Below are 22,703 nucleotides of genomic sequence, written 5' to 3'. Positions count from 1 at the left end.
TTGATGTTCTCTTAATGCTACCTGGCCTTTATTTTCATCATTTCTCCTTCCACTTAAGACTTTTCATGGAGGCATTGAAACTACTTTTGGTATTTGAAGCAATGGAGTTTTGCATCCCAAATACGCAATAAAAAATAGCCTGGTTCTGGGATAGGTTTCTGGTTTTACTATGGTTTATTACTGAATTTTTTTTTGTAGTCAACACACAATGTTGTATTAGTTCCAGTTATACGGCATAGTGATTCAACACTTCCATACATTAGACAATGTTCCATGCATGTTTTGTCTTCGGACATTACCACTCAAGATGCCTAAAGAGCCAAGGTCTGTGGTCACATGACCTCATGGGGAGGAGGCTCTCAGGCTAATTTTTACAGTGTTTATGCAGAGTACAGTTGATTGGAGATGAAGGACACCCCTCAGGAGACCTGATTTCTCCCAGCATGAGACAGAATCAGCTTCTGAGGCTGTAGGAAATCAATGCCACGAGGAGGGATGGCCTACAATGTGCTATCTTTGGTTCTGTTCCACCAGCCATGGTGTAACTTCTGTAGCCATATCATGAAAGCCAGAATTCAAGTGGGAAGAATAAAATGCTAACAAAGGGCCCTAGAAGGATGTTGATTTAAGGATCTGAGTCTTCACAGTGACCAAAATAATCTTCCTTGTGAAGCAGCATAGGAATCGGGATGCAGTGGCCTTCTTGGCTCAATAGGTTACGTGTCTGACTGCAGCTCACATCATGATCCCAAGATCATGTCAGGCTCCCTGTTCTTCAGTTCAGGGTCTGAATAATCCTCTTCCTCTGCCATTCCTGTACTCCTTTGTCTCTCTCTGTGAGGATTCCTCATCAGTAATGTCATCCTCAATATTCTCCACCGCCCAATTGCTTTCAAATTTCCTGAGGCCACCTTGACAATATTTTTTTTGTTCTTCCTCATTAATATTTTTTATGAACCGTCTCATTATGAATGTATCGGAGGGTGAATCATAGAAGTGGGTGGAGAGTCACTCACTGAGTTTCGGTGGACAAAATCTGGCACCACAGCCTTGGCAACATCATCGCAGCAGCAACAATTGAGGTTGTCCTTTGTCAAAGACGCTAGGTAGAGAGCTGACAACTCACTCAATATCAACTATGAACTGCTCAGCTCAAAGAGTGACAGTTGAGAAGAAAGGCAGAGGTATATTTCTCGTCACCATGGCAATGTGTGACATCATAGTGCTTTCAAAATGAATGCAGCTGCACAGCAATCACCTGCTGTCTCGACAGGGGTGTATCTTTTGATTTGTAGAGTCAGGCATTCTTCCTTACATCTCAGCTTGAATTCACTGCTGTTCAGGATGGCTTGATAGTTATGTGGCTAAATTTAGGGGACCAGCTGACATGAGGAATTCTATTCCACCATCTTCCATCCATCTGAAATATGTTTTTTAACGGGCCTAATCCAAACTGATTCAGGATGGTAGTCCACAAAGCCTTTTTGCAAGGTATTCAAGTTTGTTTTGCAAATAAAGTCAGTTTTATTTAGGATTGCCCAAACTAGAAACAATTAAGCTGTCCCTATTTATTTTTTCTTATTTCTTATTTATTTATTTATTTATTTATTATTTATTTTTTATTGGAGTTCTATTTGCCAACATATAGCATAACACCCAGTGCTCATCCGGCCAAGTGCCCCCTGCAGTGCCCATCACCCAGTCACCCCAACCCCCTTCCCACCTCCCTTTCCACTACCCATTGTTTATTTCCCAAAATTAGGTTTCTCTCATGTTTTGTCACCCTCACTGATATTTTCACTCATTTCTCTCCTTTTCCCTATGACCCTTTTCACTATTTCTTATATTCCCCATATGAGTGAAACCATGTATTGTTTGTCCTTCTCCAAGTGACTTACTTCACTCAGCATAATACCCTCCAGTTCCATCCACATCGAAGCAAATGGTGGGTATTCGTCCTTTCTACTGGCTGAGTAATATCCCATTGTCAATATAGACTACATCTTCTTTATCCACTCATCTGTCAATGGACACCAAGGCTCCTTCCACAGTTTGGCTATTGTGTACTTTGCTGCTATAAACATTGGGGTGCAGGTGTAAGAGCCTTCCTTTACACCTATCAACAATTTAACCAATTTGCATGCCCACCTCCATTCCAGTAACAGTTTGCTCTGTGTAGTTAAGGATTTATTTCCTGGTTTGCCTTTTTTTAGGTTACTTTTCTTTAGGCAGTAAAGAGTTACTTCTTTTTCCCTCCCATGTTACATCTTCTTTTTTCTTTTTTTCTCCAGTCAAGAAACATATATTTAGATAAGAAAGGAGTCCCTAGGGCTTGGGCTTGGGAGGCTGGCCTTGGTTTTAGGCCTGGGACCCAGCAGTCCCAATAGGCTAGGAGGGGCACGTCCTCTTGCTGCAGGTGATGAAGCTCTGGTTTTCGTTGGACCAGTAGAGAACCACAAAGCCCTCTGGCGGAAGGATAGAACCTCTGTTCTCTTCCACGTGGCCCGTCATCAGATAGCTGGTTCCTCTCTTTTCTTTTTTTTTAAGATTTTATTTATTTATGAGAGAGAGAGAGAGAGAGAGAGAGAGAGAGAGGCAGAGACACAGGCAGAGGGAAAAGCAGGCTCCATGCAGGAAGCCCGACATGGGGCTCGATCCTAGGTCTCTAGGACCATGCCCTGGGCAGAAGTTGGTGCTAAACCGCTCAACCACCAGGACTGCCCATCTGGTTCCTTTCTCATGGGGAGGCATTGCTGGTAGGGAATGTAAAACTTCAGGGGGGTGTCCGTGAGTGGATAGGGCAAGTCCAGGCTTCTGGTTTTGTAAGCACCAATAAGACTGACAGAGACCTTGAGGGCTTCCCCTGAGCCCCAAACCATGGACTTCACTGTTGCAGTCACCACCAGGTTGCTGGTACAGAAGTTGGTCTGCAAGGTGCCTATCCATTGGCAGGAGACACTGGGTGCATTGGGGCCCTCCAGAGTTGCCTGGCTTCAGATGAAGCCTTTGGTGTCTTTGTAAATGTCTGGACTTGGGGTTTGGGTTGAGGAGTGGGATGCCCTACTGAGCATCCTCCCCAAGGCCCTGGACCTGCCCATCTTTGGTGGTGCCCGGTGGCAGGCTCTTGAAGGAGACAGAGAAGATGTTGGATGGCTGTGACACTGAGGTCAGAGATGAACTGGACCAGGAGCACAATTCCCTTCAGAAGAGATGGGACCCAGGAGTTAATGGGTGTTATTGTCTAATGGGTACAGAATTTAAGTTTGGGAAGATGAAAAACTTCTGGAGAAAAATATTGCTTTGGCTGATGTCAAAAACATTATTCTATGCACTTTTATTTAGGACTTTTTTTGGCTTCAGGTCTCACATTTAGGTCTTTGATCCATTTTGAATTTATTTTTGTCATAGTGTTAGCAAGTGGTCCAGTTTCATTCTTTTACATGTAGCTGATCCAGTTCTCTCAACACCATTTCTTAAAGAGACTGCCTTTTCCCCCATTGGATATTCTTGCTTCCTTTGTCATAAATTAATTGACTTATATTGTGGGTTTATTTCAGAGCTCTTTATTCTGTTCTATTGATCTGTGTGTCTATTTTTGTGCCAGTATCATATTGTTTTGATTGCTACAGCTTTGTAGCATAGCTAACTTTGTTTTTCTTTATAAGATTGCTTTGACTATTTGAGGTCTTTTGTGGTTCCATACAAATTTTAATTTTGTTTGTACTATTAAAAAATTCTGTTGGTATTTTGATAGGGATTGCATTGAATCTGTACATTGCTTTGGGTAATATGACATTTAAACAATATTAATTCTCCCAGTCCATGAGAATGGAATATTTTTTTCCATTTGTTTGTGCCATCTTCAATGTCTTTCATCAATGTTTTAGAGTTTCAGGATAAACTTCTTTAGTTAAGTTTATTCTGAGGTATTTTATTATTTTGGTGCAACTGTAAATGAAGTTTTCTTAATTCTCTTTCTGCTACTTCATTATTAGTGCATAGAAACACTACCTCTCTCTGGGTATTAATTTTGTGTCTTGCCACCTTACTGGAATCATTTATTACTCATAGTAGTTTTTTGGTGGAGGCTTTAGGATTTTTTTGTGTGTATCATGTTGTTTATGATGAGTGACAGTTTAGCTTCTTCATCAATGTGGATGCCTCTTATATCTTTTTCTTGTCTGCTTGTTGTGGATAGGATTTCCAGTACTACATTGAATAAAAGTGGTCAGAGTGGACATCCTTGTATGAGATGTATCCTTGGATGACATTGTGCCATTTGAGACAACATGGATGGAACTAGAGGGTATTATGCTAAGTGAAAAGTCAGACCGCGAAAAACAAATGCCATATGATTTCACTCATAAGTGGAATCTAAAACAAGCAAATGAATAAACAAAAAGAGCAGAGTCAGACCTATAAATACAGAGAACAGACTGATGGTTGCCAGATGATGGGCAGATGGTGAAGGGGAGTGGGAGATACAGGCTTTCATTTACAGAATGAATGTCATGAGAAAGAAAGGTACAGCATAAAGAATATAGTCAATGATATTGTAAAAGTGTTATATGGTGACAGATGGTAGGTGTACTTGTGATGAGTATAGTATAATGTATAAACTTGTCAAATTACTATGTTGTACACCTAAAACTAAAGTACTATTGTGTGTCAAACTATACTGAAAAAAAATTTTTTTTCGGAAGCTCTGGAGGTAGATGTTGGTGATGGTGGTGACGTGCATGTTCCTAATGCTAATGAACTGGATACTTAAAAATAGTAAAAATGGCAAATTTTACCTTTTGTCTATTTTGCCACAATAGAAAAGTAAATGTTAAAAAAATGTTAAAAAGTGTTAAAATGATCAAACACGCCACAAAATATTTTATTTGGACTTTAAACTCTCAATTATAATTTTGGTTACCTGAATAAGAAAATACTTCAATATTTACCCAAGTTGTTATCATTTTTGGTACTCTTTTTCACAATTAGAAATATGCATATATAAAGTTATAACATATTTACACAATAGGGAAACTTTGCACAAATGTGAACTATTCTCTATATAGTTAAAAATGCGTAAACTTACACTTACACAAGATTATACAAATCTAAGGGCAAAGATATAAATGCTTATGCATGTATAAACATATTATAATTTTGTATTTGCATAAATATTCTTTTTTAATAATAAACTTATTTTTTATTGGTGTTCAATTTGCCAACATAGAGAATAACACCCAGTGCTCATCCCATCAAGTGCCCCCCTCAGTGCCCATCACCCATTCACCCCCACCCCCCCACTCTCCTCCCCTTCCACCACCCCTAGTTCGTTTCCCACAGTTTTGGGAATTTATGTTCTGCCTCCCTTTCTGATATTTCCAACCCATTTCTTCTCCCTTCCCTTCTATTCCCTTTCACTATTATTTATATTCCCCAAATGAATGAGAACATATAATTTTTGTTTTTCTCCGATTGACTCATTTCACTCAGCATAATACCCTCCAGTTCCATCCACGTTGAAGCAAATGGTGGGTATTTGTCATTTCTAATGGCTGAATAATATTCCATTGTATACATAAAATATTCTTGGAAGCCACCTAACAAACTCCTAACACCCATTGCCTTTAAAAAAAATGTCTTTTATTGGAGTTCAATTTGCCAACATATAGCATAACACCCAGTGCTCATCCCATCAAGTGCCCCCCTCAGTGCCTGTCACCCAGTCACCCCAACCCCACGCTGACCTCCCTTTCCACCACCCCTTGTTCGTTTCCCAGAGTTAGGAGTCTTTCATGTTCTGTCACCCTCGCTGATATTTCCCAATAATTTCTCTCCATTCCCCTTAATTCCCTTTCACTATTTTTATTTTATTTATTTATTTATTTCTAATAAATTTATTTTTTATTGGTGTTCAATTTGTCAAAATACACAATAACACCCAGTGCTCATCCCGTCAAGTGCCCACCTCAGTGTCTGCCACACAGTCACCCCAATCTCCCGCCCACCTCCCCTTCCACCACTCCTATTCATTTCCCAGAGTTAAGAGTCTTTCATGTTCTGTCTCCCTTTCTGATATTTTCCACTTATTTTTTCTCCTTTCCCCTTTTTTTCCCTTTCACTATTCTTTATATTCCCCAAATGAATGAGACCATATAATGTTTGTTCTTCTCCGATTGACTTATTTCACTCAGCATAGTACCCTCCAGTTCCATTCACGTCGAACAAATGGTGGGTAATTGTCGTTTCCAATGGCTGAGTAATATTCCATTGTATACATAAACCACATCTTCTTTATCCATTCGTCTTTCCATGGACACCAAGGCTCCTCACACATTTAGGCTATTGTGGACATTGCTGCTATAAACATTGGGTGCAGGTGTCCCGGCGTTTCATTGCATATGTATCTTTGGGGTAAATCCCCAGCAGTGCAATGGCTGGATCATAGAGCAGATCTATTTCTAACTCTTTGAGGAACCTCCACACAGTTTTCCAGAGTGGCTGCACCAGTTCACATTCCCACCAACAGTGCAAGAGGGTTCCTCTTTCTCCACATCCTCTCCAACATTTGTGGTTTCCTTCCTTGTTAATTTTCCCCATTCTCACTGGTGTGAGGTGGTATCTCATTGTGGTTTTGATTTGCATTTCCCTGATGGCCAGTGATGCAGAATATTTTCTCATGTGCTTATTGGCCATGTCTATATCTTCCTCTGTGAAATTTCTGTTCATGTCTTTTGCCCATTTCATGATTGGATTGTTTGTTTCTTTGGTGTTGAGTTTAATAAGTTCTTTATAGATCTTGGAAACTAGCCCTTTATCTGGTATGTCATTTGCAAATATCTTCTCCCATTCTGTAGGTTGTCTTTTAGTTTTGTTGACAGTTTCTTTTGCTGTGCAGAAGCTTCTTATCTTGATGAAGTCCCAATAGTTCATTTTTGCTTTTGTTTCTCTTGCCTTCATGGATGTATCTTGCAAGAAGTTATTGTGGCTTAGTTCAAAAAGGGTGTTGCCTGTGTTCTCCTCTAGGATTTTGATGGACTCTTGTCTCACATTTAGATCTTTCATCCATTTTGAGTTTGTCTTTGTGTATGGTGTAAGAGAATGGTCCAATTGCATTCTTCTGCATGTGGATGTCCAATTTTCCCAGCACCATTTATTGAAGAGACTTTCTTCCAGTGGATAGTCTTTCCTCCTTTGTCGAATATTAGTTGACCATAACGTTGAGGGTCCACTTCTGGATTCTCTTTTCTGTTCCATTGATCTATGTGTCTGTTTTTGTGTCAGCACCACAGTGTCTTGATGACCACATCTTTGTAGTACAACCTGAAATCTGGCATTGTGATGCCCCCAGCTGTGGTTTTCTTTGCTACTCTTCCCCTGGCCATTCAGGGTCTTTTCTGATTCCACACAAATCTTTTTTTTAAATTTTTTTTATTTATTTATGATAGTCACACACACAGAGAGAGAGAGAGAGAGAGAGAGAGAGAGAGAGAGAGGCAGAGACACAGGCAGGGAGAATCAGGCTCCATGCACCGGGAGCCCGATGTGGGACTTGATCCGGGTCTCCAGGATCGTGCCCTGGGCCAAAGGCAGGCGCCAAACCGCTGCGCCTCCCAGGGATCCCTGATTCCCCGCAAATCTTAAGATTATTTGTTCCAATGCTCTGAAGAAAGTCCATGGTATTTTGATAGGGATTGCATTAAATGTGTAAATTGCCCTGGGTAACAGTGACATTTTCACAGTATTAATTCTTCCAATCCATAAGCATGGAATATTTTTCCATCTCTTTGTGTCTTCCTCAATTTCTTTCAGAAGTGTTCTATAGTTTTTAGCATAGAGATCCTTTACCTCTTTGGTTAGGTTTACTCCTATGTATCTTATGCTTTGGGTGCAATCGTAAATGGGATTGACTCCTTAATTTCTCTTTCTTCAGTCTCATTGTTAGTGTATAGAAATGCCACTGACTTCTGGGCATTGATTTTGTATCCTGCCACACAGCTGAATTGGTGTATGAGTTCTAGCAATCTTGGGGTGAAGTCCTTTGGGTTTTCTATTTACAGTGTCATATCATCTGCGTAGAGGTAGACTTTGACATCTTTGCCAATTTAAATGCCTTTTTTTTTGTATGATTGCTGAGGCTAGGACTTCTAGTATTATCTTGAATAGCCGTAGTGAGGGTGGACATCCCTGTCTTGTTCCTGATCTTAGGGGAAAGGCTCCCAGTGTTTCCCCATTGAGAATGATATTTTCTGTGGGCTTTTCGTAGATGGCTTTTAAGATGCTGAGGAATGTTCCCTCTATCCCTACACTCTGAAGAGTTTTGATCAGGAATGGATGCTGTATTTTGTCAAATGTTTTCTCTGCATCTATTGAGAGGATCCTATGGTTCTTGTTTTTTCTCTTGCTATGATTAGTCACATTGATTGCTTTATGAGTGTTGAACCAGCCTTGCATCCCGGGGATAAATCCCACTTGGTCATGGTGAATAATCTTCTTAATGTATTGTTGGATCCTTTTGGCTAGTATCTTATTGAGAATTTTTGTATGTATGTTCATCATGGATATTGGTCTATAATTCTTTTTGGTGGGGTCTTTGTCTGGTTTTGGAATTAAGGTGATGTTGGCCTCATAGAATGAATTTGGAAGTACTCCATCTCTTTCTATCTTTCCAAACAGCTTTAGGAGAATAGGTATGGTTTCTTCTTTAAACGTTTGATAGAACTCCCCTGGGAAGCCATCTGGCCTTGGACTTTTGTGTCTTGGGAGGTTTTTGATGACTGCTTCAATTTCCTCCCCACTTATCGGCCTGTTCAGGTTTTCTATTTCTTCCTGTTCCAGTTTTGGTAGTTTGTGGTTTTCCAGAAATGGGTCCATTTCTTCTAGATTGCCTAACTTATTGGCATAAAGCTGCTCATAATCAGTTTTAATATCATTTGTATTTCCTTGGTATTGGTGGTGCTCTCTCCTTTCTCATTCATGATTTTATTAATTTGAGTCTTTTCTCTCTTCTTTTTAATAAGGCTGACTAATGGTTTATCTATCTTATTAATTCTTTCAAGGAACCAACTCCTGGTTTTGTTAATCTGTTCCACAGTTCTGGTCTCTATTTCATGGAGTTCTTTTTTTTAAGATTTATTTATTTATTTATTTGTTTGTTTATTTATTTATTTATTTTTCTAATTGATACAACCATTCTATCTATATTTTTCTTATAAAGTATAGTTTTCATCTCTATAAGTTTGATTTGGATCTTTTTAATATTTTTCTCTTTTTACTTAATATGTTCAATCTTTTTTCACTCTTCATCAATATACAAAGTATAGTCATTACCGTTTTAACCATTTTATTTTAATTATATTATCTTTTACATTTGAGTTCTATTTGTATAGCTTGGTCTCATGATAAGTTGCATTTTCGTGCTTATTTGCATGCCTGGTGAATTTTAATTGTGTCAGGCTTTATGAATTTGCCTTCTTGAATGCTGTATGTATTTTTATCCCTATGAAGATTCTTTAGCTTTATTCTGGTATCACTTGAATTGCTTGGAAACAGTTTTGTCCTTTCAGATGGACAAAAGTTTTGTCCTTTCAGATGTCCTTTCAGTTTTGTCCTTGTTCATATGTGTTCGATTGGACTAGAGTAGCATTTAGCCTAGTCATTTCCTTCCCCAAACTAAGGCAAATCTTTCTGAATAATACCCAGTAAATTATGACATTTTCTTTTTCTTTTTTTAAAGATTTTATTTATTTATTCATTACAGAGAGAGAGAGAGAGAGAGAGAGAGAAGCAGGCTCCGTGCAGGGAGCCTGACGTGGGACTTGATCCCGGATCTCCTGACCAGTATTCAGCTGAATGCTCATGATGGAGCCATCTGTAGATCACCAGATATCTTTTTGTATGCCTATTCCACCTCTTGGTATTCTTTCTCATGAACTTTAGAGTGGTATCTCTTGGTACTTTCTGGAGTACCACCTACATCTTCTTAACTCTGCCAGACTGATTGACTTTGCATGGGTCTGCCCTTCACTATCTTCAGAAAGTAAGCTGAAGTAATCACCTCTCAGGTATCACTTCCCTTTTTTGCCTGATGTCAGTTTTCTGGAAAATGTTGGCTTAAATTTATAGTGGTTTGAATTGGAAGAGAATATATGCCCCCAGTTACTCCATTTTATCTTGAGCTTATTATATTTTTGTGCTCTTTTCCTTAATATAAAACACTCTGTAAAGTTCTAGATTTTTGAAAATCTAGAATGATTAATAATCATAACTTGCTTCTTTGCTTATTCTAAATATTCGTGTAAACATTTATTTTCCTTAGTTATGGTTAAATTTTATTTTCTCTTATAACTCTTTTTATTTGGGGACATTGTATGTTTTGTCCCTCACCTTACAAAATGAGTAGTACTGTTTGCTACCTAATAGATGTTTATTATTATTATTATTATTATTACTATTATTATTATTAATTATTTGGGGTAGATATTGATGGCAGGAATAGCAGGGAAGGTAGGAGATGAAATGCTATCCAAGATCTTGCAGTCTAGCTTAGACAAGTCAAACACCCATTAAATGCTAATTTGTAGAAATATCCATAATACTTTGCTGTCCTCATATTAGTAGATGGGTTTTGTCATCTCTTGAGTGTGTACTGCCGTTATGGCTTGCTTTTATCAAGTAGCTACTATCATTGAATATTTTAGTGGGATATGAGAGCTATAACTTTGGTTATTTTGAAGTATCTGGAGAACTTGGAGAAAGAGAAGTGATTGTCTCACAATTTTAAATTTCCATCTCAAGGTATGGAAAAAGGTTAGAAAACTCTGACTTCCTTAAAATAAATCATATATCTCCTATAACTACAGGATTGAAACTTTTTGAAACCAACTCAAGTCTAATCATGTGGTTGCAAATTGAATTCATAATCTCCAGGGGTTACTTGAGGACACATGTGAGTAGATTTTACTGAAAGCCTCAGAAAAGCAGACATTTATTATCCGTCTTAAGAGTTTGATCTCCTCTTGCTTGAAAAATATATAAGTTTTGAAGTAATTTTCTTGCAGGTTAATGGTGAACTTGGTCAAGACTCACCCCACCTTCTCTCATTGCTTGATACCTAATAACAGGCTCAAGTTCAAACAGACTCCAGGGTGTTGGATACACATTATGATATAGAAGGAAGTAACATGCACACTAAAAGAATTTCATGACAGCTAATTTATATCAACTAAAACCTATGGAACATCTATGGGAATAGATCATAAGAGTTATGTAATCATGGTAAAATGAGAAGTAACAATGGATGTTTTTAATATAAAAATATTTTTAGTTTTCTAATCCTTTGAAAGAAATGCCATCTTTTTAATTGAGTCCTTAAAGGCTTGTTTGACTTGCTTATTCCGTAGTGTATAAATGAAAGGGTTCATCAAAGGGATGATTGAGGTATTGAGCAATGAAGATGAAGATGCAACTTCCATAGGTGATGGAAATTACAATCATATGGGAAGAACAAGTGAAGAAAGCCTTCTTCCTTTGCTGAGCTGAAGGGAGTCTTAAAATGGTCTTGACAATATATGTGTATGACACAAATACACAGACTAATGTGACTATGAGGGTCAACACAGCCATGATTAAAACAAATTGCTCTACAAATTGAGCGTCTGAGCATACAATATTCAGGAGAGGAGATGCATCACAACCAAAATGGTCAATGAGATTGGAGTTACAGAAATCTAGCTGAACTCCCAGGATAAGTGGTGGGAGTATGACAATTAACCCAATCAGCCAACAGCAAAGGACAAGAATTGTGCATCCTCTTTCATTCATGATGGCAGTGTAGTGCAAGGGCTTGCAGATGGCAACATAGCAGTCATAGCACATGGCGGTTAGAAGAAAAAATTCTGTTGCTCCAATGAGGATAACAAAAAATAATTGGATGACACAAGCATTATAGGTAACACTTTTGTCCCCAGTTGTCAGGCTGTATAAGAATCGAGGAACACAGACAGTTGTAAATATTATTTCTAAGATGGAAAAATTCCGAAGGAAAAAGTACATGGATGTTTTGAGGTGAGAGTCTACAAGAGTGAGGAGGATAATGATTAGATTTCCAGCAACAGTGAAAATGTAGGTTAAAAACAGAAATAATGAAAGAAAAACCTGTAGTCGTGGATCATCTGTTAATCCTAGTAGGATGAATGTTATTGCAGAATGATTTTTCATTACTGACTTCAGATATATAATGAGTCTGTATTATTAAGTTACAAACCTTGAATCTGAGGAATAGAATATAAAAGTAATATATCAATAAGCTATTTAGAGAAAAGTAGTCCAGCAAGCTAGTAGAAGTGTATTTTAGAACTTTTATTTGATTGTCAGTAATCTGGTGTAGAAGTGATTGCATCATGCTTCATTTCCCTGGACTCTGCTTTACCTTGGTCTTCAGAATACGGTTTATAGAAAACATCCCTCTGAAATTTAATTTCCACTCCAGTTATAGGACCAATTTAAAAGTATACAGAAAATACCACAAGGATTTCACAGTCTCCTGAGATTAGGGCCAGCCATCTTGGTATCTTTAGTCCTCAGTGTAGAGTAGGAAATTCATAAATGTTAATAAATAGAAAAATATGTATACAATTTTTATTTCCCACCTGTCGGACAGCATATCAGCAAGTCATTCTCATAGGCTATAATAGTATAATACCACCAGTGTCTTAGTTGTATTATTTCCATGCTTTGCAACACTCCTTCCTTTAAATAATTACTTAACCCCCCCCCCCAAATCCTGGAAAAGTCTCTACTGTGTGGGTGAACTGGGAACAGTATTACAGAGTTACCATGAAATTTCTTGAGTCTCATACTTCTCCAGAATTTCTTCTTTGCTCTCTTTTTATAATAGACTGAAATATTCGAGTCTTTGTCCTTCCCCTGTATCAGTTTGATCAGTCTCTCTTTTGTTTCCTCTCCTGAATTCCACTTTCAACATCCATCTGTTCTCTAGCATCCCACCCATCCCAAGCCTTCCCAGAATAATGACAAGTGAGATGTTCTGATGTCCTTCCCAGAGAACAGAGTCCTGTCCTTAGGCTTCCATGATCCATATTGGGATTGTGTAGCTTACACATAGATGTTTCAGCTTCCAAATGCCTTCTAAGTCTACTTGCCATCTGCAATAATAACATAAAATCTAGATCCTTCAAGGTGATCAGACATAAGGGAATACCACTTGGGTGAGGAGTTGACTTCTTTGCCTTTGTTCCATTCTCTGAAGACTTGGGAATGCCAAGGGAATTGCTATCCCTATCGTTGGTCCTCAGCACTCTGGCCCAAGGATAGACTCAGCCCATACTTATTTCCCCAAAGGACAGTTATTATTAGGCATTAATCCTTAAGAAGGCTTAAATATGACACAGAGAATAAAGAAATCTGGTTATTAGGTGTGGATATTCTTAAAAACTGAAAAATAGCCATCTTTTTGAGTTTCCCTACAAAACTGTCTCCCTGTGATGCTTCTTTTGAAGATCCTGTCAAAGAAATGATTGTCACCACCTTCTAGGAAGCCACTGAGTACTTTCTCATTTCTCACATTCCCTACCTATTCATGTACCCTTCCCAGCAATTGTGGCAATACTAAGAAGTGTCAGAGCTGGAATTACTGACCCAGGTCAAACCGGATTAAAATTAAAGTGTTTCCAGGAAATCGGTAATTTTAAGATTTTGGGCAATTGCTTATCTTTAGACCATTCTAATAATCACAAGTTAATTAAAATGTTAGATTTTTTTAATGTTTCCTAGCCAAAAAGTATGTCTGGGGCATCTGGGTTTCTTCAATAAATGACTAGAATGAAATCTCATGAGTCACCAATTATATTGTAATATAAATGTTCTTTTAGTGTGCTGCTCTAAGATATTCCTCACAAAATGTCTTAAGCGTTGTTTCCCTTTGTGCTTAGAGAAGGCATCATTTTTTTTTCCCATTGAGAAGCGTTGCCACAGTGTGACAGGCATTATAGATGCACCATAATAGAAGGCTGCTGACCCAGACTTATGTGATAAAGAGTGTCAGCAAATAAATAATGCATGCTGATTCAAGATTGCTTTCTTGGACTAAGACATAAAAATTTCCTAAGCCACACATATTTTTCGTGTTGGCCAATACACTGACACCCCAATTAATATCACTGGATGGCGCACCATTACGTATCATAAAAATATATAATCTTGTGCCCTAAATTCAGAAGAAATGGCTGAAATAAAATTTGTAAATACCTTCACATCATTGGATGACTACTTTAAGAAGAAGGACTAGCACAAAGAAATTATATTAAATATTGAAGTTTTAGGCCATGTCTATTTTACTTTCTGCTATCAAGGATAATTTTAAATTATAGAGACTTGTTATTTATTATTTTTCCCTTTACTTATTCAAAATTATTTATTTATTTTAGACAGAGAGTGAGCAAGCAGGGGGAGGAACGGAGGGAGAAGGAGAGGGAGAATTCTCAAGCAGACTTCCTGCTGAGCATAGAGCTCTACTGAGGCTTGATCCTAGGACCCCAAGACCATGACCTGAGCTGAAATCAAGTCAGATGCTTGACCAACTGGACTACCCATTGCCCCATTATTTTTTCCTTAAATGTTTCTTTCAAACATTACTTGTTTGAATCCTCTATAATAAAATATGAGCCTAGTAAATGAATATTTACTTGTTTTATTATATTTTATAAAAATAATATATTGAAAATAACATTTGATGCTTTTCTCATTTAACCTCACTTTATCCATTCAATTATTTTCAAGCACTGATGTATTTTCCTCATGTTATTAAATATTCTTCAAAATTCAATTTTACTTGCTTGTCATATCTCAACATATAAGGAACAAAATGATAAAATTAATAGTTTTTTTGGCAGCTTCCACATGACCTTTATTAGAAAGACTCAATTTTACACTAAGGAGCCCGATGTGGGACTCCAACCTGGGACTCCATGATCACGCCCTGAGCCCAAGTCAGACGCTCAACCACTGAGCCACCCAGGCGTCACACATTTTCTAAACCTTATAATATATTTTTTTAAATTTTTATTTATTTATGATAGTCACAGAGAGAGAAAGAGAGAGAGGCAGAGAGACATAGGCAGAGGGAGAAGCAGGCTCCATGCACCGGGAGCCCGATGTGGGATTCGATCCGGGGTCTCCAGGATCGCGCCCTGGGCCAAAGGCAGGCGCCAAACCGCTGCGCCACCCAGGGATCCCTAAACCTTATAATATTTTAAATTAATAACAAATGTACTTATTTTTACATTTTTGTGCTATTTGATTGAACATATCAGTAAAAAAAACAGTGAATATCAGAGTCTCCAAATCCTACAATGTAGTTTAATCTAATTAGCATGACACTAATTATTATTATTATGGATTCTTTTTTGGTACTGAAGCAGCTCAAGATGGACTGGAAATGTTCAAGGATAAGTTAAATAATCATTCAACAGGGTGTTTTAGATGCATCTTTGAAGTTATTTGTAGCCCTCATATTCTAACATCTTATGAAAAAGGGAGAAATAATTTTTGATATCCTTGTTTTGGCCCTTCTCATTATAGCACAACAGTGACTACACTCTCCAGCTGTGTTTGTAGCTAGTCTTATTCTTAATTCTGATATTTTCCAAGAGCACTGCTTAAAAATCATGTTCAGATTCATTATTATGTTATATAGAACAAAATGGAAACTCAGCAATTACTTTTCAAATCCTCTCTGCAAATTTAAGCATGTCTTGTACTCAGATTTTTTAGTAGAAATATATAAACTCACTGCCTTTTTTCAGGGACAGCTTTTATACACCTTCCATGAGTCCAGCTCCCAAACATTTAGGCACAAAAATGACAAACACTTCATATTTACTTTCTGGTGGTTCCTCATCACTTTTTGGGAAATTTAATCTAAAGTTGTTTCTTGAATCTGAGAAACACTGGGTGCTAGTGGTTATAATTTTGAGTTAACTTTGGTATACTTTGAAACTCCACATGCTCTTCTGGGTAGGAGTGACTGCAAATGCAAGGTAATATGCAAGGGCATAGAGAATAGCATCCTTTGCTCTTATCATCACCAAGTCTAACATGGGTCAATGAGAGTTCCTATCTTTCATTGAGCTATCAAATAATATTTTCCTGAATTCTTTAACTGAAAGGATGGACAAACATGGCAAGCAAATGCTAGCAACTCTCCTTGACTATGGAAATCAAAATGGTTTGACCTCTCTGTGCAAAGAAATGATTTGCTCTATAAATTTTCATTAATAGAAATGGCATGGCCTTATTGGTGCACAGGGAACAATTAAGTGAACAGTGAAAATGTCCTTAGTAACTATATTAGAACCACTAGTGAATCTACAGTAAATTTAACTTTGGCAAACAAAACAAAATAGAGAAAAACAAAGAAAAAAATTTAACCAGCACCTGTGGGGCAATGTCCCCAGGTAAAAAATGCAATCATAATAGTATTAGTGGCAGGGAAAAAAAGTCTGATGATAAGATGGCAATCAGATTCTCACTATGTTCTTTTTATATTGTTGAAATGCTGGGGGTCATCTGATGATTTCTGTTGTAGGGCATACTCATATGATCTACTTGTTAGTCTTCCCCATCTATCTGATTATTAGTTCTTAAATGCTTTCTTTTAATCATTAGGAGAATGAAAGGTTTTTTTTCCTACTCATTTTCTCTCATTTCCCCTTTATTCCCTTTCACTAATTTTTATATTTTTATATTTTTATATTCCCCAAATGAATGAGACCATATAATGTTTGTCCTCTGATTGACTTACTTCACTCAGCGTAATACCCTTCAGGTCCGTCCACGTCGAAGCAAATGGTGGGTATTTGTCTTTTCTAATGGCTGAGTAATATTCCATTGTATACATAGACCACATCTTCTTTATCCATTCATCTTTCGATGGACACCGAGGCACATTCTGCAGTTTGGCTACTGTGGACATTGCTGCTATAAACATCGGGGTGCAGGTGTCCCAGTATGTCACTGCATCTGTATCTTTGGGGTAAATCCCCAGCAGGGCAATTGCTGGGTCGTGGGGCAGATCTATTTTTAACTCTTTAAAGAACCTCCACACAGTTTTCCAGAGTGGCTGCACCAGTTCACATTCCCACCAACAGTGCAGGAGGGTTCCCCTTTCTCCACATCCTCTCCAACATTTGTTGTTTCCTGTCTTGTTAATTTTCCCCATTCCCACTGGTGTGAGGTGGTATCTCATTGTGATTTTGATTTGTGTTTCTCTGATGGCCAGTGTTGCAGAGCATTTTCTCATGTGCTTGTTGGCCATGTCTAGGTCTTTCTCTGTGAAATTTCTGCTCATGTCTTTTGCCTATTTCATGGATGGATTGTTTGTTTCTTTGCTGTTGAGTTTCATAAGTTCTTTATAGATCTTGGATAGTAGCCCTTTAACAGATGGGTGATTTGCAAATATCTTCTCCCATTCTGTAAGTTGTCTTTGAGTTTTGTTGACTGTGACTGTTTTGTTTTGTTTTGTTTTGTTTTTTGCTGTGCAGAAGCTTTTTGTCTTGATGAAGTCCCAATAGTTCATTTAGCTTTTGTTTCTCTTGCCTTCATGGATGTATCTTGCAGGAAGTTGCTGTGGCCAAGTTCAAAAACTGTGTTGCCTGTGTTCTCCTCTGGGATTTTGATGGAAACTTGTCTCACATTTAGATCTTTCATCCATTTTGAGTTTGTCTTTGTGTATGGTGTAATAGAATGGTCCAATTGCATTCTTCTGCATATGGATGTCCAATTTTCCCAGCACCATTTATTGAAGAGACTTTTTTCCAGTGGAGAGTCTTTCCTCCTTTGTCGAATATTAGTTGACCATAAAGTTGGAGGTCCACTTCTGGATTCTCTATTATGTTCCTTTCATCTATGTGTCTGTTTTTGTGCCAGTACTACACTGTCTTGATGACCACAGATTTGTAGTACAACCTGAAATCTGGCATTGTATTACCTCCAGCTATGGTTTTCTTTTTTAATATTCCCCTGGCTATTCAGGGTCTTTTCTGATTCCACACAAATCTTAAGATAATTTGTTCTAACTATCTGAAGAAAGTCCATGGTATTTTGATAGGGATTGCATTGAATGTGTAAATTGCCCTGGGTCACATGGATATTTTCACAATATTAATTCTTCACATCCATGAGCATGGAATATTTTTACATCTCTTTGTGTCTTCCTCCATTTCTTTCAGAAGTGTTCTATAGTTTTCAGGGTAGAGATCCTTTACCTATTTGATTAGGTTTATTCCTAGGTATCTGATGTTTTTTGTTCCAATTGTAAATGAGATTGACTCCTTCAGTTCTCTTTCTTCAATCTCATTGTTAGTGTATAGAAATGCCACTGACTTCTGGGCATTGATTATTCTGCCAAACTGCCAAATTGCTGTATGAGTCTAGCAATCTTGGGGTGGAGTCTTTTGAGTTTTCTATGTACAGTATCATTCATCTGTGCAGAGGGAGACTTTGACTTCTTTGCCAATTTGAATGCCATTTATTTTTGTTGTTGTTGTTGCCTGATTGCTGAAGCTAGGAATACTAGGACTATGTTGAATGGCAGTGGTGAGAGTGGACATCCCTGTCTTGTTCCTGATCTTAGGGGAAAGGCTCCCAGTGTTTCCCCATTGAGAATATTTGCTGTGGGCTTTTCATAGATGGCTTTCAAGATGCTGAGGAATGTTCCTTGTATCCCTACACTCTGAAGAGTTTTGATCACAAATGGATGCTGTATTTTGTCAAATGCTTTTTCTGCATCTATTGAGAGGATCCAATCGTTCTTGTTTTTCCTCTTGCTGATATGATAAACCACATTGATTGCTTTATGTGTGTTGAACCAGCCTTCCATCCAGTGGATAAATCCCACTTGGTCATGGTGAATAATCATCTTAATGTATTGTTATATCCTATTGGCTAGTATATGGTTGAGAATTTTTGCATCCATGTTCATCAGGGATATTGGTGTATAAAACTCCTTTTGGTGGGGTCTATGTCTGGTTTTGGTATTACGGTGATGCTGGCCTCATAGAACGAGTTTGGAATTATTCCATCTCTTTCTATCTTTCTGAAAACCTTTAGTAGAAGGGGTATGGTTTCTTCTTTAAACGTTTGATAGAATTCCCCAGGGAAGCCATCTGGCCCCAGACTTTTGTGTCTTGGGAGGTTTTTGATGACTGCCTCAATTTCCTCCCTGGTTATCAGCCTGTTCAGGTTTTCTATTTCTTCCTGTTCCAGTTTTGGTAGTTTGTGGTTTTCCAGAAATGCATCCATTTCTTCTAGATTGCCTAATTTACTGGTGTAAAGCTGCTCATTCTCAGTTTTTAAGATCTTTTGTATTTCCTTGGTGTTGGTGGTGATCTCTCCTTTCTCATTCATGATTATATTTTACCAATTTGAGTCTTTTCTCTCTTCTTTTTTAATAAGGCTGACTAATGGTTTATCTATCTTATTAATTCTTCCAAAGAACCAACTCCTGGTGTTGTTGATCTGTTCTACAGTTCTTCTGGTCTCCATTTCAATGAGTTCTGCCTGAGTCTTTATTAACTCTCTTCTTCTGTTGGATGTAGGATCTATTTGTTGTTTTTTCTCCAGCTCCTTGAGGTGCAAGGTTAGCTTTTGTATTTGAGTTCTTTTCAGTTTTTGGATGGTTGCTTGTATTGCGATATATTTTCCCCTCAGGACTGCTTTTGCTGCATCCCAAAGATTTTGAACGGTTGTATCTTCATTCTCATTAGTTTCCATGAATCTTTTTCATTCTTCTCTAATGTCCTGGTTGACCCTTTCATCTTTTAGCAGGATGGTCCTTAACCTCCACGTGTTTGAAATCCTTCCAAACTTCTTCTTGTGACTTAGTTCTAATTTCAAGGCCTTATGGTCTGAAAATATACAGGGACGATCCCAATCTTTTGGTATCAGTTAAGACTTGATTTGTGACCCAGTAAGTAGTCTATTCTGGCAAAAGTTCCATGTGCGCTTGAGAAGAATGTGTATTCAGTTGTGTTTAGATGTAAAGTTCTGTAAATATTTGTAAAATCCATTTGGTCCAGTATATCATTTAAAGCTCTTGTTTCTTTGGAGATGTTGTGCTTAGAAGATCTGTTGATTGTAGAATGTGCTACATTCAAGTCACCAAGTATAAGTGTATTATTATCTAAGTATGTCTTAACTTTGGTTATTAATTGATATACTTGGCAGCTCACACCTTAGAGGCATAAATACTCATGATTGTTAGGTCCTCTTGTTGGATAGATACTTTAAATATGATGTAGTGTCTCTCTTCATCTCTTACTACAGTCTTTGGGATAAACTTTAGTTTATCTGATATAAGGATGGCTACCGCTGCTTTCTTTTGAGGACAATTTGAATGGTATATGGTTCTCCAACCTTTTATTTTCAGCCTGTAGGTGTCCTTAGGTGTAAAATGAGTCTCTTGTAGACAGCAAATAGATGGGTCTTGCTTTTTTATCCAGTCTGAAACCCTGAGCCTTTTGATGGGGTCATTAAGTCCATTCACGTTCAGAGTTACTATTGAAAGATGAATTTAGTGTCATCATGATACCTATTCAGTCCCTGCTTTTGTGGACTGTTTTCTTGGAATTCATCTTTCTTTTACAGAGTCCCCCTTAATATTTCTTGGAGAGCCGGTTTGCTGGTCCCATATTCTTTCAGTTTTTGCCAGTCTTGGAAGATCTTTATCTCTCCTTCTATTCTGAAAGAGAGTCTTACTGAATAAAGTATTCTTGGCTGCAGATTCTTCTCATTTAGGACTCTAGATAGATCCTGCCAGCCCATTCTGGCCTGCCAGTTCTTGTGGAGTGGTCTGCTGTTATCCTAATGCTTCTCCCTATAAAAGTTAGAGATTTCTTGTCTGTTGCTTCTTTAAGGATCTTCTCTTTATCTTTGGAATTTGCACGCTTAACTATTAAATGTCGAGGTGTTGAACGGTTTTTATTGATTTTAGGGGGGCAGGTCTCTCTATTTCCTGGATCTGAATGCCTGTTTCCCTCCCCAGGTTAGGAAAGTTTTCATCTATGATTTGTTCAAATACATATTCTGGACCTCTGTTGCTTTTAGCGCCCTGGGAAACCCCAATTATACGTAGGTTTTTCTTCCTCAGGCTGTCACTTATTTCTCTTAATCTATCCTCATCATCTTTTAATTGTTTGTCTCTTTTTTCCTCAATTTCCCTCTTTGCCATCAACTTGGCTGCCATGTCACTCACTTGTTCTTCCACCTCGTTAACCCTCGTCGTTAGGACTTCTAGTTTGGATTGCATCTCTTTCAATTGACTTTTAATTTCTGCCTGATTAGATCTAAATTCTGCAGTCATGAAGTCTCTTGAGTCCTTTATGCTTTTTTCTAGACCCACCAGTAGCTTTATAATAGTGCTTCTGAATTGGCTTTCTGACATTGAATTGTAATCCAGATTTTGTAGCTCTGTGGGAGAGAGGACTTTTTCTGATTCTTTTCTTTTGAGGTGAGGTTTTCCTTCTAGTCATTTTGCTCAGTGCAGAGTGGCCAAAAACAAGTTGTATTGGGAAAAGGAAAAAAGAGAGGAGAGAAAGAAGGAGAGAAAAGAGAAAAAGAAAAAAGAAAAAAGGAGGAAAAAAAGAGAAGAAACAGAGAAAGAAAAAGAAAGGGAAAAAAGGTGGGGGAAGCAAACAGAAATCAAAAAGCAAAAAAAAAAAAAAAACACGGGGGAGTATCTTCTGATTCTGTATACTTTAAGTCCCTTGACTTCCCCTGGAACTTGTCCGTCTGGTTGGTCTTCTGGGGGAGGGGCCTGCTGTGCTGACTTTCAAGTGTTAGCACTTGGGGGGGGCTGCTCTGCCCCCTGCCTGGTGCAGGGCTCAGTGGGGGGTTGTTTACCCCCTGAGGTCCCAGGAGGAACAACCCCAGTGGCCGTGGCCTGCTCTGCAGCCCTAGAGTCAGCTCCCAAAGTAACTAGGGAGCTCTCGGTCTGCAGGGCCTGGAGGCCCCGGGGCGGGGCCGCTGATCTGCTCAGCTCAGGGCAGGAGTGTCCTTGCGGTCCTGTTCGCTCCCGTCCTCTGCCTGTCCCGGGGAGCACTTGGGGAGCTGCTCTGCCCCCTCCCTGGTGCAGGGCTCAGTGGGGGTTGTTTACCCCGTGAGGCCCCAGGAGGAACAACCCCAGTGGCTATTGCAGCTCTGGAAACCTGGATTCAGCTCCCGCATGAACTCCAGAGCTCTCGGCGTGCAGGGCCTGGAGGCTCCGGGGCGGGGCCGCTGATCTGCTCAGCTCGGGGCAGGAGCGTCCTTGCAGTCCTGGGCCCTCCCGGCCTCTGCCTGTCCCGGGGTGAGGCCGGATCCTGGGCTGTGTCCCGGCCCCTGTGCTCCGGGGCCTGCGCTGTTGGACTCGCACTCCCGGCCCGCAGCCCCCTCCGCGGAGCCGCCACCCGAGCCCCTCCGAGCTGCTCCGGGACCCGCCGTGCGCGCTGCAGCCCTTAGGGAGCTCCGCGCAGTCTCCCCGGGGCGCAGGTGTCTGTTACTGTCCCAGGGAGCCCGAGGGCATCCCCGCCCTCCTGGGTCCTGCTCCAACTCCCTGCGAGCCCCTTTCCGCCCGGGAAGGTTGGTGCAGCTCCTGCTTCTCCAGGACGGGCCTCTCCTGTCCTGGGGACATTCGCCCGGGCCTTAGCCCG

The 22,703-nt window shown here is 39.1% G+C and overlaps 2 protein-coding genes across 2 annotated transcripts in view; both read right to left on the bottom strand.

The window, feature by feature from the left end:
* The window catches only part of LOC144295680 (olfactory receptor 6C1), a 49,554-nt gene extending 48,318 nt beyond the window's left edge, over nt 1-1,236 (bottom strand). Inside the window, exon 1 of the mRNA XM_077868042.1 lies at nt 1,017-1,236. The gene's annotated coding sequence lies outside the window, so the exon portion shown is untranslated. The remainder of the gene's footprint in view (nt 1-1,016) is intronic.
* A 10,152-nt stretch (nt 1,237-11,388) lies between these two features.
* On the bottom strand, nt 11,389-12,216 carry LOC144290402 (olfactory receptor 6C2-like). Its single transcript, XM_077859610.1, has one exon. It carries the CDS (start codon nt 12,214-12,216, stop codon nt 11,389-11,391), a length of 828 nt encoding a protein of 275 aa, XP_077715736.1.
* Between the last annotated feature and the right edge of the window lie 10,487 nt (nt 12,217-22,703).

This window comes from Canis aureus, chromosome 2 (genome assembly GCF_053574225.1).
Source record: "Canis aureus isolate CA01 chromosome 2, VMU_Caureus_v.1.0, whole genome shotgun sequence".
Taxonomy (NCBI): domain Eukaryota; kingdom Metazoa; phylum Chordata; class Mammalia; order Carnivora; family Canidae; genus Canis; species Canis aureus.
This window is presented reverse-complemented; position numbering and strand designations above follow the sequence as displayed.

Coding starts and splice junctions, on each gene's coding strand:
- LOC144290402 (XM_077859610.1), bottom strand. CDS start 12,216: ATGAAAAATCATTCTGCAATAACATTCATCCTACTAGGATTAACAGAT.